The 13,805-nt window shown below is 41.6% G+C and overlaps 2 protein-coding genes across 10 annotated transcripts in view; one reads left to right on the top strand and one right to left on the bottom strand.

The window, feature by feature from the left end:
• Positions 1 to 5,805, bottom strand: part of PFKFB2 (6-phosphofructo-2-kinase/fructose-2,6-biphosphatase 2) — a 27,403-nt gene extending 21,598 nt beyond the window's left edge. For 4 of the 9 annotated variants that reach the window (XR_008960351.1, XM_048225167.2, XM_048225169.2 and 1 more), the window contains exons 1-2: positions 3,016 to 4,786; positions 1,746 to 1,853 (exon numbers count right to left, since the gene is read on the bottom strand). Coding sequence is in view for 8 of the 9 variants with exons in the window: in XM_048225167.2 (XP_048081124.1) it covers positions 1,746 to 1,836 (91 nt within the window). In the remaining variant the exon portion in view is untranslated. The other 5 variants (XM_026480740.4, XM_044377773.2, XM_057315043.1 and 2 more) reach the window with 4 other exon arrangements.
• Positions 4,681 to 12,015, top strand: YOD1 (YOD1 deubiquitinase). The gene is made up of 2 exons (XM_026480742.4): positions 4,681 to 5,191; positions 6,228 to 12,015. Exons 1-2 carry the CDS (start codon positions 4,849 to 4,851, stop codon positions 6,929 to 6,931), a joined length of 1,047 nt encoding a protein of 348 aa, XP_026336527.1. The 5' UTR covers positions 4,681 to 4,848; the 3' UTR covers positions 6,932 to 12,015.
• The last annotated feature ends 1,790 nt before the right edge of the window (positions 12,016 to 13,805 follow it).

A 13,805-nucleotide genomic window follows, 5' to 3' on the forward strand; every position in this document is an offset into this window, starting at 1 on the left:
GCTCCTACTGGGAGAGAAGAGGGTGGAGCTTGGAAAGGAGAAATCAGAGCACAGAGCAAGAATTAAGAGTCTAGAGGATAGAAAGGAGACCTGGGATTACTGCCTCCTTAACTATCAAGAGCCCTCAAGGCAGAAGAGTTTAAATGGCACAGAGCAGGTTTCTGTGGCGAATACAGCTGACACTGGGCACTGGGCAGACTGTGTCACCACCTGCTCTCTCTACCCTTTTGGATCAAGTGTCCCAATAACATGAATGTACCTCTCTTTAGTGCTCCCAAATCTGGGTTACGATATTGTTAAGCAAGAGGAGAAAAGTCTTTACTGAAAATCTAATTCTTCACAGGGCTCTTATAAATAGTGAGCTCCCAGCACAGCACTTACAGCACAATTCAATTTATATGCAATGAAAAGTGAAAAATAATACACTTTAGCTCTATAAACCTTCTTCTAAGTGCTTTCCTATATTTACTCATTTAATTCTCACATTGCTCTAGGGGGAGATATTATTAATATCTCCATTTTATAAATAAGCAACCTAACGCACAGAGAGGATAAGCAACTTGTTCAAGGGCACACAGCTAGGAAGAAGTAAAACCAGGATTCAAACCCGGGCAGTCTGACTCCAAGTGCTGCACTCAAACATCATGCTATACTAGTTATCTCCCACAGGGTACTTGCCCTCAGTACCTGGCTTCCTGCCCTGGCAGAGAAAGGAGACCCTAATCATACAGGTGTGCCAACCCCAGTATCACATCCAAAAAGCTGCTTCTGTTGCACTGCAAAGGCCAGCAACCTTCATCAGTGCTGGATGAAAAGAGTATCATCATGAATCATGAGACTGACACGGACACGACATCAAGGTCGAGACTCTGGGGAAAGCTTTGAACAGGACATGATCCCATGTCTCATGCTGGTTGGCTGCTTCTACCTCCTATATACATGATCACTGAAGTGAGAACTGACTGACAGGGTTCCAAAGAAAAGGTGCATCTGGAAGCAAGGGAAAGGGTTAGCATTCCTTGAGGTTCCCCAAATATTGCAGGGGCCAGTTGCCCAGGACCTTTTGCCCATACAGGCTACAATGAGGGTTAGGAATGCAGATGCAAGGGAGGAAGAAATGATGCTTCATTTCTCTGCAAACCCACCTGCTATCTCTGTCTAAAGAACTGGCATGGAAACGCTCTAGTGAAATCTGTCCCCAGAGAAATGAACCTGTAGGAAAAACAGTCTGCAAAGTGCAAAGGCTAACCCTGTGGGAAAGCAGGGTGCCAAAGTCAGAGTGAGAGGTCAGATGTCAGACCTGACTCCCCCTGCGGCCTGTTGAAATGAACTACTACGGGCTCTTACCTGCAATTTCTGCAGTGAGCAGCAACTTACAAAACGTAGCCCCCAAAATAAAGGGAAACTGTTCACAGTATCAGCCCTAAGTAATCCCTGCACCTGCCACTCTGCCTAAATCACTGTGTGGGTAACTTTCAACATCAATTGAGCATGCAGATCCCCCCATGAGACAGTCAAAGAAAGAAGTAAGAAAATGTGGGGATATACCAGCAGTGTAGCCCCAATGACAGACATTTCATTGGGCTTACTTGTTTCACACAAATTCCCCTCGTAGACTTGGTTTTAAAATCCCATGTCAAAGAATTCTCTCTCACTCCCACCAAGCATCAAAGACTAGCGTTACAACTATATTCCTAAGATAAAATCCTGGGAGGGAGCAGCCCCTCCTCTTTCCCCAGACTCACAACATTTCTTCTCTGACATTCGAAGATTGCAGGCTTTGGTTTCACAGCTGTTGTTGTTCTGTTCTGTCGAAGATGCAGTATTCCCAGACATGGCAGCTCTTCAGATGTCTGAAAGGGGCAAAAGGAACGTAAGGAAGGAGACATCCCTCAAAACACCCAGTGAAGAGGACAAGTGGAGTAGAAGTGAAAGAATCCTGGGCCAAAAATCAAGTCCAGCCCTCTTGCTCCAGATTAATAGCTACAGGCCCTTTGACAAGTCCTTCCTAGCCCTGTTTCCTCATCTATAGACTCAGCTGCACTAGAATCTGGTCTTTTTAATGCTGACTTAGGAGGTACATTCACATAAATTAGCTCCTTCAGTCCTCCTAATAATCCTTCGATAAGGCATGTTTTGCTACCATTGTTACTTTCTCCTAATTTACAAGTTGAAAAGCTGCGTTTAATCAAATGAGGTGGCTTCTCCAAGTTCCTTCCTGACCTCAGATTCTAGTTTAAAAAGCTGGGGAGAGTAATGGCAGAAGTCGAGGGTGAGATGGGTTGCGAATAGATCAAGTTCATTATCATAAAGTCACTGCAGTCCAATGGCAGGATTCAGTGGGACATCTCGATCATGTTCCCTAAGGAAAAACTGTAACTGGACCCCGTGACGACCCTAGCGCGTCACCATCTCTCCTCAGGTGTTCCCATTCTCAAGCCCTTGCTCTGCACCCTCTTCCCATCTATCCCGTGGTTTGCACACTATAAGGAACACTGGGGCGCTAAGAGGTGGTAAATGACTTCGCCAAGGTCACTTGCTGAATAATAAGTCCTGACTCGAACCAGGGTGGGATAGCCTCCTGCTCACGCACCACACCCAGACAAGGGGCTCCTGAGGACCGAAGGTCTTACTGCTTCAAGGACCTTGCACTGTTCTTCCACTGCCCAGACAGATCCTCCAAGCCGAACACCAGCCGCCGCTCCCGGTCCCCGAACGCCCGCACTCCCAGCAATGCCGGCACTTCCCAGAAAACGGCAAGGCATCACCGTCCCGCACCTCATCCGGGTGCACGCAGCCCGCCTCCTCCCACCCGCCCCGGCCCGGCCCTTCCAGGCGCCATACAGCCACCGCTCACCCTATGATCCCTCCTAAGCTCCCTCCCGGCAGTGGCCCCGGCACTTGTCCCGTTAGGCTGCGGACGGGAGCTGACACACTGTGGCCCGGGCCGGCACCCTCGTAGCCGGCAAATCACGTGCCCCTGTCAGGCTCCGCCACCCTGGCGTCTGTCCTCACCTGGAGAGAATCATCGGCCAATCCAGCGGCCGCAGGCTCCCTGGGGCGGGGCTCCAATCGGAATCGCTGACGCTGGCTCCCGAAGGTGGAAGAAACTGTGAAGCCGAAAGATCGTAAGCTTCCAAGTTTCCTCGCACTTTGGAGGTTGGTTGCATCGTTGCTAGGCAACTCATAGGGCTGGAGGCGGGGCTAATAAAACGCAAGGCGTCTATTCATACTCTCGCGAGAGGGGACGAAACAGACATCTAGAGAGGATGTGACTTTTTGCGACGGGAAAACGCTGTGGAAGTTAACGCTTTCCTCCCTGAATCCCAGAGGGATCTTGTTAGATCCGTAAATTGAAACGTAAACTTTAGAAGGTGGTGCTTTGCTAAAGTAAGCTACCACCGTACTTGAGCTCTTTACACCTTAGGGTGTTTGCATATCCTTCCCATTGGCCAGACACCGTAACCTAAGAAAATCAACTATTCTCACTGCTGAACTGGGAACTTCCCTTGGCCCATCCACGTACTCCAGTAGGTCTTCTAATCGTCGCCTTTATTCTCCCTCCCACGCTATACCATCTGTTTTGGTCTTCTTGAAGGACCAAAAAGGAAAATTGCTTCAGCAAAAAAAATTGGGTCACAAAAGCGGTCAAAAGAGGCAAAGCTTCCATATAACTTAGAGGTAGAGAGAGGCTTTTATAGTAGAGGTGAGTTTGCATATTTCCAGCGAACTTTTTACAGCTGCCCCCAGGCCCTTCTGATGATGCTTGATTCTGTGGATAAATCCACGCAACGCAGGTGTGCTTCTTCGGATCCAGGATGGGAAAAGAACAATGTGGATTTCTTGGAAAAGGGAAATTCAGAGATGTCTTTATTCCTCGTTCACCTGGGGATTCATCCTTCAAAACAGCTCAACTAGTATCTCCTTTTTGAAGCTTTTTACAGCTCTCTGTGTTATGTTATGGTTGCCTCATCCGCACCAGTACAACTGCCTTTATCCATTCATCAGGTATTTATTGAGCACTTATTTGTGAAGCACAGCCCTTGGTTCTAGGGATACAGGGTTGGAAAAGGTCACATAATCTAGCATTATCACGTGGCTGTGAAATTCAGTAGTTATGTACCTTTTACACCCCACCCTCTCTCCCCATGACAGTACTTGTAATACTGAAGGCAGGAATGGAGTCGTCTTATCTGTAAACCCAGGGCCTGAACTGGAATCCGACTGATACATGTTAGTCCTCTTCTCTCCTCCTCCTTATACTGCTACCACCCAAATGTAGCAATTGCCGTAGGCCCAGATGCTGACCTCATACTGCGCTTTCTGATGTGGCAAATGGACGTTTTCAAGTTACTGCATCAAGGTGGCAAGGCCAGTCGTCCGGCTTCCTTCACCTCAATGAATCAATGTTTGCTGCAGTCATGAGCCTCGTCACGAGTGTCTGATTATTTTTGACAGGTCTTTTGACTCGCTGACCATTCTTGGCATTCGTTTGCGTTCTGAACTATGACTCTTATTTCTCCTGGTGCAGTTTGGAAGCCCCATTGAGTAATTTCCGACCTCATTAAGTGCAAGGTTACATTCCAATGTACCCGATTCAGGAACTCCTTCCTCCACCCCCTTTCCTTGAGTATATATGCTGCCAAAGCACAGGGCACCTCACTCGCTGTACATGTAGCAAAGCCACTTGTACTTTAGGAATACGAATAAATCTTCAGGCTTTGACTCCCGTAGGGTTGGCCGCAGTAAGTTAGTTATCACTTTAAGAGAGTTCGCGCTTCTTAAAGTGCTAGGGCTTACGCTGCAAGAAAGTATCGCGAGATCTGTGGCCACCAGGGATTTCTCGCGATGTTTGGCCCGGCAAAGGGTGGCCATTTTGGAGTCCATCCGGCGGCCGGTTGCCCCGGCGGCGTCTGCCAACCTGCTGCCGGGACCAAAGCTGGCACCACGGGTGTCTGGCCTGTGGGCAGCTGGACCGACACGATGTGGCGGCTCCGCTGCAAGGCCAAGGATGGCACCCATGTTTTGCAGGGGTTGTCTAGCCGGACCCAGGTGCGGGAACTCCAGGACCAAATTGCCGCCATCACCGGGATCGCCCCCGGCTGTCAGCGAATCCTCGTCGGATACCCGCCTGAATGCCTGGATCTTAGCAACGAGGATACCATTCTTGGGGATTTGCCCATCCAGTCAGGTAAGGGAATTGAGCCCGGGCCAGGGAAAGCCCTGGGAGGACGGAGAGGGGCGTGGGGAAAAACAGAAAACTAGTCTGTGGGTTAGTTGGGGGGTTTGAGAACAGGGATAAGGATAGGTTAAAGAACGAAGAACTCTGACGGAGGCCGGGGCAAGTGGTTAGCAACTCCTCGACTTTATATATGGTTGAAAGAGAGAGGGAGGGCCCAACCTATATGAGAAGCCCAAAGCCTGGGAGTCCCCCCCCCCCCCGCCTCCTCAGTCTGCTTTCTAGCTTACCTTGAAACACGGTCTCGTTTTGTTTTCCTTCTGCATCCACAAAAGTCTAAAAAAATAAGATCTATTTTCTCTGTCCTGATGGCTCTTTCCCCTGTAACCTGAAAGAAGATAGCAGGTCTGAAGGATTCAGGACACTTTTCTTTTTTGCTTCCCCTGTTGGTTTTTTTCAATCACCTTCGTAAATACTTAGATAAATAGGTATACTCATTTTAGAGTGTGGTTTTACACATCCACTGGAGGCCCTTTCAGATTCTAAACAGTGGCAGTTGTTTCTGTCCAGTATTAAAACTCGAACAGCAATATTGATCATTAAAAGCTTCCAGCTGTTGTATCAAGGATCCTGTCAACACTAAACAGGATGGCTTTGTTAAGTTTCGGAAGATCGAGAACCCCCTAGTGGCCTAGTCTAGGGTAAACACTTTTTGGAAGAGTGGGCTTTTAAAATGCAGAGAGAGGAAGCCTTAAGGAAATTTTGTTCTTGAAATATATCTGTTTAAGTAAGTATAAAGGTGTGTAAGCAGGGCTCCTTCACTGAATTGGAATGCAGCCTAAAATGTTTTTCTTTGTTCTGTTTTCATCTTTATGGAGATTGAGTGAACAAGAAGTATTACTGGTTGCCTGTTTGTAAAACTGTATTCTCCCTAGTAACCCAGTTTATACTTCAACTCCTTCTGTTTGTAATTTACAGACTTGGCTAGTGAACAACCAGTTTCATCTGTAATTTCTCTGCAGTTCTGGATTTGTTTTATTTTTAACAGGCGACATGCTGATCGTTGAAGAAGACCAAACCAGGCCCAAAACTTCACCTGCATTTACAAAACATGGTGCTCCTAGTTACGTCAGGGAAACTTTGCCTGTGCTTGGCAGAACTGTGGTCCCAGCAGACAACTCTTGCCTCTTTACCAGTGTATACTATGTTGTAGAAGGAGGAGTCCTGAATCCAGCTTGTGCCCCTGAGATGAGACGCCTCATAGCACAGATTGTAGCAAGTGATCCAGACTTCTATAGTGAGGCAATCCTGGGAAAAACAAATCAAGAGTACTGTGACTGGATCAAAAGGGATGATACTTGGGGAGGAGCTATTGAGATATCAATTTTGTCTAAATTTTATCAGTGTGAAATATGTGTAGTGGATACACAGACAGTAAGAATTGATCGTTTTGGGGAAGATGCAGGATATACCAAAAGGGTCCTGCTTATATATGATGGCATCCACTATGATCCGCTTCAGCGTAACTTCCCTGACCCAGACACCCCACCTCTGACCATTTTCTCCTCGAATGATGATATTGTTCTTGTACAAGCACTGGAATTAGCAGATGAAGCCAGAAGAAAAAGACAGTTTACTGATGTAAACCGCTTCACCCTGAGATGTATGGTATGTCAGAAGGGATTAACTGGACAAGCAGAAGCAAGGGACCATGCCAAGGAGACAGGCCATACCAACTTCGGAGAAGTGTGATCTATGCATGATGAGGATTGCCGCCTACTACCTCACAGATCCAGAAGGCTCTGGGTTTTCCAATAAGCTATTCATTACCTTAAAGAACAAAAGGACACAATGCTTGAACCATCCTTTTAACTTAAAACCACTAAGACACTGAAATTCCTTGTTAAGATTAAAATTAGTGTGCAAGTTTACAGATTTGTGTCTACAGTGGTGATACATACCCTTTCTCTGCTGGGGTGACAGAACAGGTGGTCCTTGCCACCTACTGACACTAACCCGAAGATTTGAATTTTAGTACTATAAACTAGCACCCAGCAGCATTAACCTATAGAAGAAAACAACTTCATATTTTGAGTAATGCGGAAGGCCTCCCTAGAGGCCACTGGACATAAACCACAATGTCTCCATAATTGAGTCCTTTTAAAAACTCTGATTGAGTTAATAGTTTCTAAATTATGAATTGATTCCTCAAATGAAGATACTCAGAATTGTCAAAACCGATTTTATATTACAATTTGGTAGACTTTATAAATGTGTACTTAACCAGTTATAAGTACATTATAAGCAATTTTTACAGGAATGAGTGTGTTCCTTGAGAATGACCTAAGGAACTGATAGTGCCCAATTTAGGATTTCTAGTGTATAAAAGTAGAATGTATGAGGGAAAAGGTGCCTGAGCAGCTTACTAAAGCTTTAAAAGACCGTTGGCCTCGTGTTTTAACACAACTCATTTATTGATGTTTGTTACGTTAGATAAAAACTTTAAGCAGGGTATTTATTTTTTAATTGAAGTTTCTTGAAATTTGCTTGATTTTTGGTTTTTTACATAAAGATTTGTCTGGAGGAATTAACTTTCCTCAGCTTTTTCTCTAATTCCTAAAAAACAGCCTTTGTCTAAAGTGATAATGCTGTGCTTTGATTTGGTTTTTGTGAGATCTTTTGCTTAACTAAGCAGTATTTTTTTCCATGCTAGCCTTATGTGGCCACTAATGCTCTTTTGAATAATTTCACATTTCTGCAAATTAGCACTTTTGCTTATTTACAATCTTTGACTTTTGAAGAATTTTAAAGTAGTTGGGATAATAACATTGACTGAATTTGTTTCACTTCCAAAATACGACAGTTTTTAAATCCTTGCCTTATTCAGCTTTTTTGGAATTCTGCTTCTTCCTAATATTAGCCATGTAGTCATTTGCTTGGTGGGCCAAACTGCAAGGCACACCCTCTAAAATTAGCTTCATTATGAGATCTTCCAGATAAAAGTTTTCTACCTCTTTTCTTAATTCTTCTGAAGATCAGGGATGCTAAATTATAATTTGTTACGTATTATTGCACAAAATGTGAAGAGGCTTACTGTTGTGCAGTTTTGTTCTCTTGGTCTCATTTTCTGGTGAAGTATCTCACTTACAAAACCAATGGTATACTTTAAAGCACTTCTGTCTCTTTCAGCATATCTTCTTGACAAATGTTTTAAAATTGAGATTTACTTTTAGCACTTTCACTTGGTGGAGGTGGCCATCTAAAATTAAGGAGCATGTAAACAATTTATTGGACAAGTTCTTTTAAGGAAGAATTCACAAAGTATGTTTGAAATCATTAGGTGACATTTCTCGAGTACCTATTTTGTGAATAGCTGCTTTAGGCATTATAAGTTATGGTTTAAGTGTAACTTAAAAGTGTTTAATTTTCTATTTTACTGAGCCTTAAAAATAGCACTTGTGAGCTTGCGATACTTAATGTTTGGCAATCATAATATGTACAAACAAATATGTTTGAAGATCTCTTTGTACCTGGCTGTCATTTTGGTCAGAAGATTTTTGTATCTCTTAGTTCCCCCAGAAAAAAACTACATTTAAAACTAGCAGTTAAGAGTATATCACTGGGTAACACCCATCAAACTTGAGCTTTACACGTCATCATTCATAAAGCTTGCCTTCCTGTGGTAGGTACTTCAGGAGCCAAACTTGACATTTGCTTACTGGAATTTTAGAGAAGTTTATTCATGTAACACATATTTATTGGGTAATTTATAATGTACCAAGCATATATTGGTATGTTTTCCAACCTAATTTTCTGTCACTTTAAAATTGAGTATATTTTATCTACATTGGATTAATTTAACAAATAGAAATAGAACCTGATATTTTATCAAATTAAACCCCTTCATTTTAAGTGTTTTTGTTTTCATATTTAAGCTTATACTTCTATAGCAAGTGTCAAGTATTTATTCCGGGGATCTTACTCTATTTTACCTGTTACCTAGATTGTCCATTCACCGACTGGACACCAGTAACTCATTCAAATGGCTCTCAATAATGAGTTATAAATTAATTAGTTGCTGAAATTCAGCATTAGGACTTGAATGTTCTGATCATGGAAAATCCAAGGTGATGCATTATTTGCAGACAGTTTGATTTAGTTATTGAGGATTCAGAACCTAAACTTGTGCTCTTTCTAAACTCAAGCTTGTAAACCTCACAGAATCTAAAGATTTTTTTTTTACTGCACTTACTAAAGTCTTGAAATTAGTTTATTAATGTGTGTAAATTCTAGTCTTCAGAATTTTGAAAACTATGGATTTAGTACTTGCAGCAGGATCAAAAGAAACTTTTTCTTAAATTTGCACTTGAGCAGAATGAAACCCTTCTTCCTATTTATTTCTTTTTTGAGTGCCATATAAGAATATTTTTTTAATTCAAATGAGGATAGTTTACACTAGTGGCTGAATGAATGAAGATTGCGCTTTCCTGTCCCCCACTCCTCTTTTCTCTTATTCTTCTTTCCCTTACTCCTCTGGATTTAGAGATCCGGTGTAGGGTGGTGAAGATGCGCTTCTAGGTAGAATGTTTTCAGGGGTTAAAATTATTATTCCTGGGAATTTTGTGATGTGATAGCCATATAAGGACATTAGTGTGGTACATCTTTTGTTAATCATTCCTAGTTGATTTCTTAATTATTTCCCATAAAGTAATATTATTATTATTTCCATGAAAATGAGCGTAGTCGAGGGGTACCCTTGAAAGTTTGGCTGCTGGTCAGCTTGACCCTGTTGGCAAAAACTAATATAATCATGCCAGTTGATTATTCCTTGAAGTTCAAGCCCCAGCAAAGTCATAATCAGGAATGCATTAATGTGTTATCTCTTTATAAATGCCCCTAAGTGCCCACGCCCAACTTGCTTATCTAGCATATGCTTTCTGTCCTGTGTAGGCATTAAAACATATATGTTGCAAGTTGCCCTAGCTAAACATAGTTTTCTATGTCTTTTTTGAAAAAGTTAGAATAAGGAGTATGTAAAATTAGCAGAATAATTGTTTTATGGATCAGGTGGCCTTCTTAAACTTTCATTATGTTAAGATTTATGTTCTTTCATGTGTTGAGACACACATTTGTTATTATTTGCAGCACTTTAAAAAAATATGAAGTAAAAGTTTACATGTTAGCCCTCTCCAGGGGTCTTGTTAAAGGCATTAAAATATAATTCTTGAGCTGCTAACAATCAGCTCTTCTAAATCAACAATTACCATCAATGTATAGTGTATCCAGTGGTACAACATTCTGGTTTTTGATAACAGTGGAACTTGATTTCAGTAACAGGAGCATGCTCTGTGCCCTAGCATTCAAAAAGTTACCTGTTTCTATAATGTGGTTGTTCTTTCTCATTCATTGTACAGTGCAGTATTCAAATTTGTCCTTGTAGCACAAAGATGACTATAACAACTTGGAAAAGATTAGATTCTCAAAACTCTTCATTTGTTGTTTCTAAGCAAACTTACTTTAAGGGAGCTGATTTTTTAGCCTTAAAAGTGTCATTCTTAAGTCTAAAGTGAAACACTTGATTTGAATAAGCTGGTTCATTAAAAATGTTTTCTTACTAAGAGTTACAATATTTCAACACATTAAATTCAGTTTAGAAAGACTATAAAACATGCCTGATTGTGGGAGAGGGTTTTATTTATTTTTTTGTTTTCTAAAAATAAGCTGGCATTTTGTTTACAGTGCTTTGAATATTTGATTTTGAAGAAATTGTTACCTTGATACTGAGTTGTGGGGTGCTGATTTAGGTCTTGGTCCATATGAATTTAAAGGAGATTGCTATTTTAAATTAAAGAGAAAGGGGGATAAAGTACCACTTAAACAGAAGAGATCCTCAAATGGATACATTCCTTAGTCATGAATAACGCTTTTTGAAAAATGTTTCAAGCAATGGATTGTGTCCTCCTAACTCTCCTCACCCGTTTCTTGGCATGGACTGTAGCAGGGCCATAACTGAGAAGCATGTCATTAATGTATAAACCATGAATAGAAGCGTTTTGCTCTGATGCCTTTTTATACTTCTCTTTTAAAAATACCCACATCTAGGAGCTTAGGGATGTGAAGATGTGATTTGGTTAAGTTGTAGGTAAGAGGTTAACCTAAGAAAGGTTTAGAATTTCTGCTAAGATTACATGAGCCTGATCTTAAACCTGGTATAGGATATGCAGTAAGTTGTAGCCCATAAGTTACTTAAAAGGACCAGGGCACCTAATTCTTGTCAGGTTTCCAGTTCACCTTGGTGTCATTCATGACTCAGGCTGCTTACAGGAAATATAATTTCCTTAGCAAAGAGTAATTTTTCCCTTTAAAGTAGTATTGAATTCCGCTTAAAATGCAGAATAAATATGTATAAGTTTGTTAAAAGGGATAGAGAGTGACAGTCCTCTATTTCTTTTATTGGTGGATTGGAGGCGAGGTGGAGATTCCTGGGGCAAGAAGGAAACCACGAATTGTCAAATTTAGAGCTTAGAACATGACTTGAAAAAGTAGTAGGTAAGGGCAAAACAGAAGGGAGTTCTGTTTCTTGGCATATTTTTCTTCATTAAGATGGACAGTGTTTTTTTTGTTTTAAAAGTGTTCTGTTGTCTATTTGCCAGCATTTTTTTCAAAGTTAATGCACTACTGCTGCGTGGGAGATGTCTTACTTCATTTTGTACGACTCTAATGTGATTTTGCCATTGTCAGTAAGATGAATGTATTTTATTTAAGAGGTCTGTGATTTTAAATACCTAATGCTGTATGAAGTGACTTGTTTTGAAGGAATAAATGAAGTGAAAATATTGTTGTCTGAGCATATTTTGGGGTGAGGACAGAGGACCAGTGAACAGCTGCCACACTCAAGTTACGTGTTTATTACAAAAGCTAATGGACCACTGCTTTGACGAGGGTATCAGCACCTGCCATATCTCACTCTGTAGGTGGAATCTTAATGACTTTGACAGGAGAAACTGAATTGTTTCTTTTTGACACCACAGGGCATTTGAAATTTTCCTTCCTTGGCTCCAAATTTTCTGGTACGCGGTCAGCTCCCGAAAGGTATAAAGTCATGTCTGTTGCTGAGTAATTGTGGGAAGGCTAAATGGTACCTTTCCGTTTATAATAGACTAAGATCTACGTGAACTTAGATCTGTTTGGATACTGCAACATCTCTGTGGGAGAACTCTAATCTTATTTGAAACAACACTGGAGTTACCAGAATTGACCAGAGTTTAAAGTCTTAACTTGAACTACTTATCCTTTCCTTCTCATTGAAGCTTAAAAATTCTGGAAGTGGAACCATGATGTAATCTAATCAGTTTGTGCACAAAACACACTGGGGGGGGGGGGTGTGGTCAGCATAAATCCAACCTAAGAATAAGTCAAGCCAAAAACCTCATTAAAAGGTCTGTGTGGAATCTCATGGGCTGTGTGATGGCAGCTTGTTGAACAATTAACAGTACCCGTAAAGTAATGCTTCTTAAAATGTGCTCATCATATTACCTAGGAACTTGTTAGAAATGCAAATTCTCAGAAATCTGAAATAAATGAGGCCAACAATCTGTTCTGATTCTGATGCATGATAAAGTTTGAGAACAACCGTTATAACCACAGTTGTTTAAGTGAGTCCATATCAACTTCCAGAGACTACTGATGACTTAGGTCAGTCCTATGTCCTTGGGCTCATGCAATCCCTTTTCATCCACTACTTAAAGACTGTTATTAAATTGACAGATAATATAAATCCAGAAGAGGGGTGCTTGGATGGCTCAGTTGGCTAAACGTCTTCCTTAGGCTCAGCCCATGATCCCAGGGTCCTGGGATGGAGCCCACGTGGGACTCTGCTCAGCAGGGAGCTTGCTTCTCCCTCTCCCTGCCACTCCCCCCTGCTCATGCTCTCTCTCTCTCTCCCATAAATAAAATCGTGTGTGTGTGTGTGTGTATCCAGAAGAGATTGATAGTACAATGAATGACAATTCAAAACTAAACAGGCTGAAAAATTGCAGGATTGAGTATTCATAAATGTGAAGCCCTGCCCTGAAGTTCTAAAACAGTCTGTTACGTGAGTCCAGCACAGGTAAAACCTGGCTCTGAAGTTGATGTGAAAGAAATAGCAATAATATTTTAACTCGAAGTCTATCCCAACAGAGTGATGTGACTTGGGCCACAGAAACAGTTGCATTTTAATAGTTAAAAGATCTAGAAAAAAAGGAAGCAATAGTATTAATGTATACTACCTTAGTCACGTTGCATTGGGGGTTTGGATAAGGGTTTTACATGTAAAACGTAATGAAAAACTTGTGAGACAGCCTCCTGCGTTGTGAGAAATAGAGCTAAGAGTCATTAGGTCCCCGATATCTTGAAAATTTTGTTGCAAGGGCTAGTTATGAAATACATAGAAAGTTACAAAAAGAACTTCTTCCCTAGGGGAAAAACAATTTTTCTCTGTTTTGTTTTTTCCTCTTTACCGTCCCATTAGTGTTTAGAAAGGAGGGACTTGTACTGTTATTTAGTAACCCAACAGAGGCTGCAGAGCAGGACCCCCCTGCTTGGCAGTAGTATATACTGTGCTTATCTTACTCTATCTCTAAGC

Source organism: Ursus arctos, unplaced genomic scaffold (assembly GCF_023065955.2).
Source record: "Ursus arctos isolate Adak ecotype North America unplaced genomic scaffold, UrsArc2.0 scaffold_2, whole genome shotgun sequence".
Classification (NCBI taxonomy): Eukaryota; Metazoa; Chordata; class Mammalia; order Carnivora; family Ursidae; genus Ursus; species Ursus arctos.

Coding starts and splice junctions, on each gene's coding strand:
- YOD1 (XM_026480742.4), top strand. CDS start 4,849: ATGTTTGGCCCGGCAAAGGGTGGCCATTTTGGAGTCCATCCGGCGGCC. Junction 5,192..6,227: donor GGATTTGCCCATCCAGTCAG/GTAAGGGAATTG, acceptor TATTTTTAACAG/GCGACATGCTGATCGTTGAA.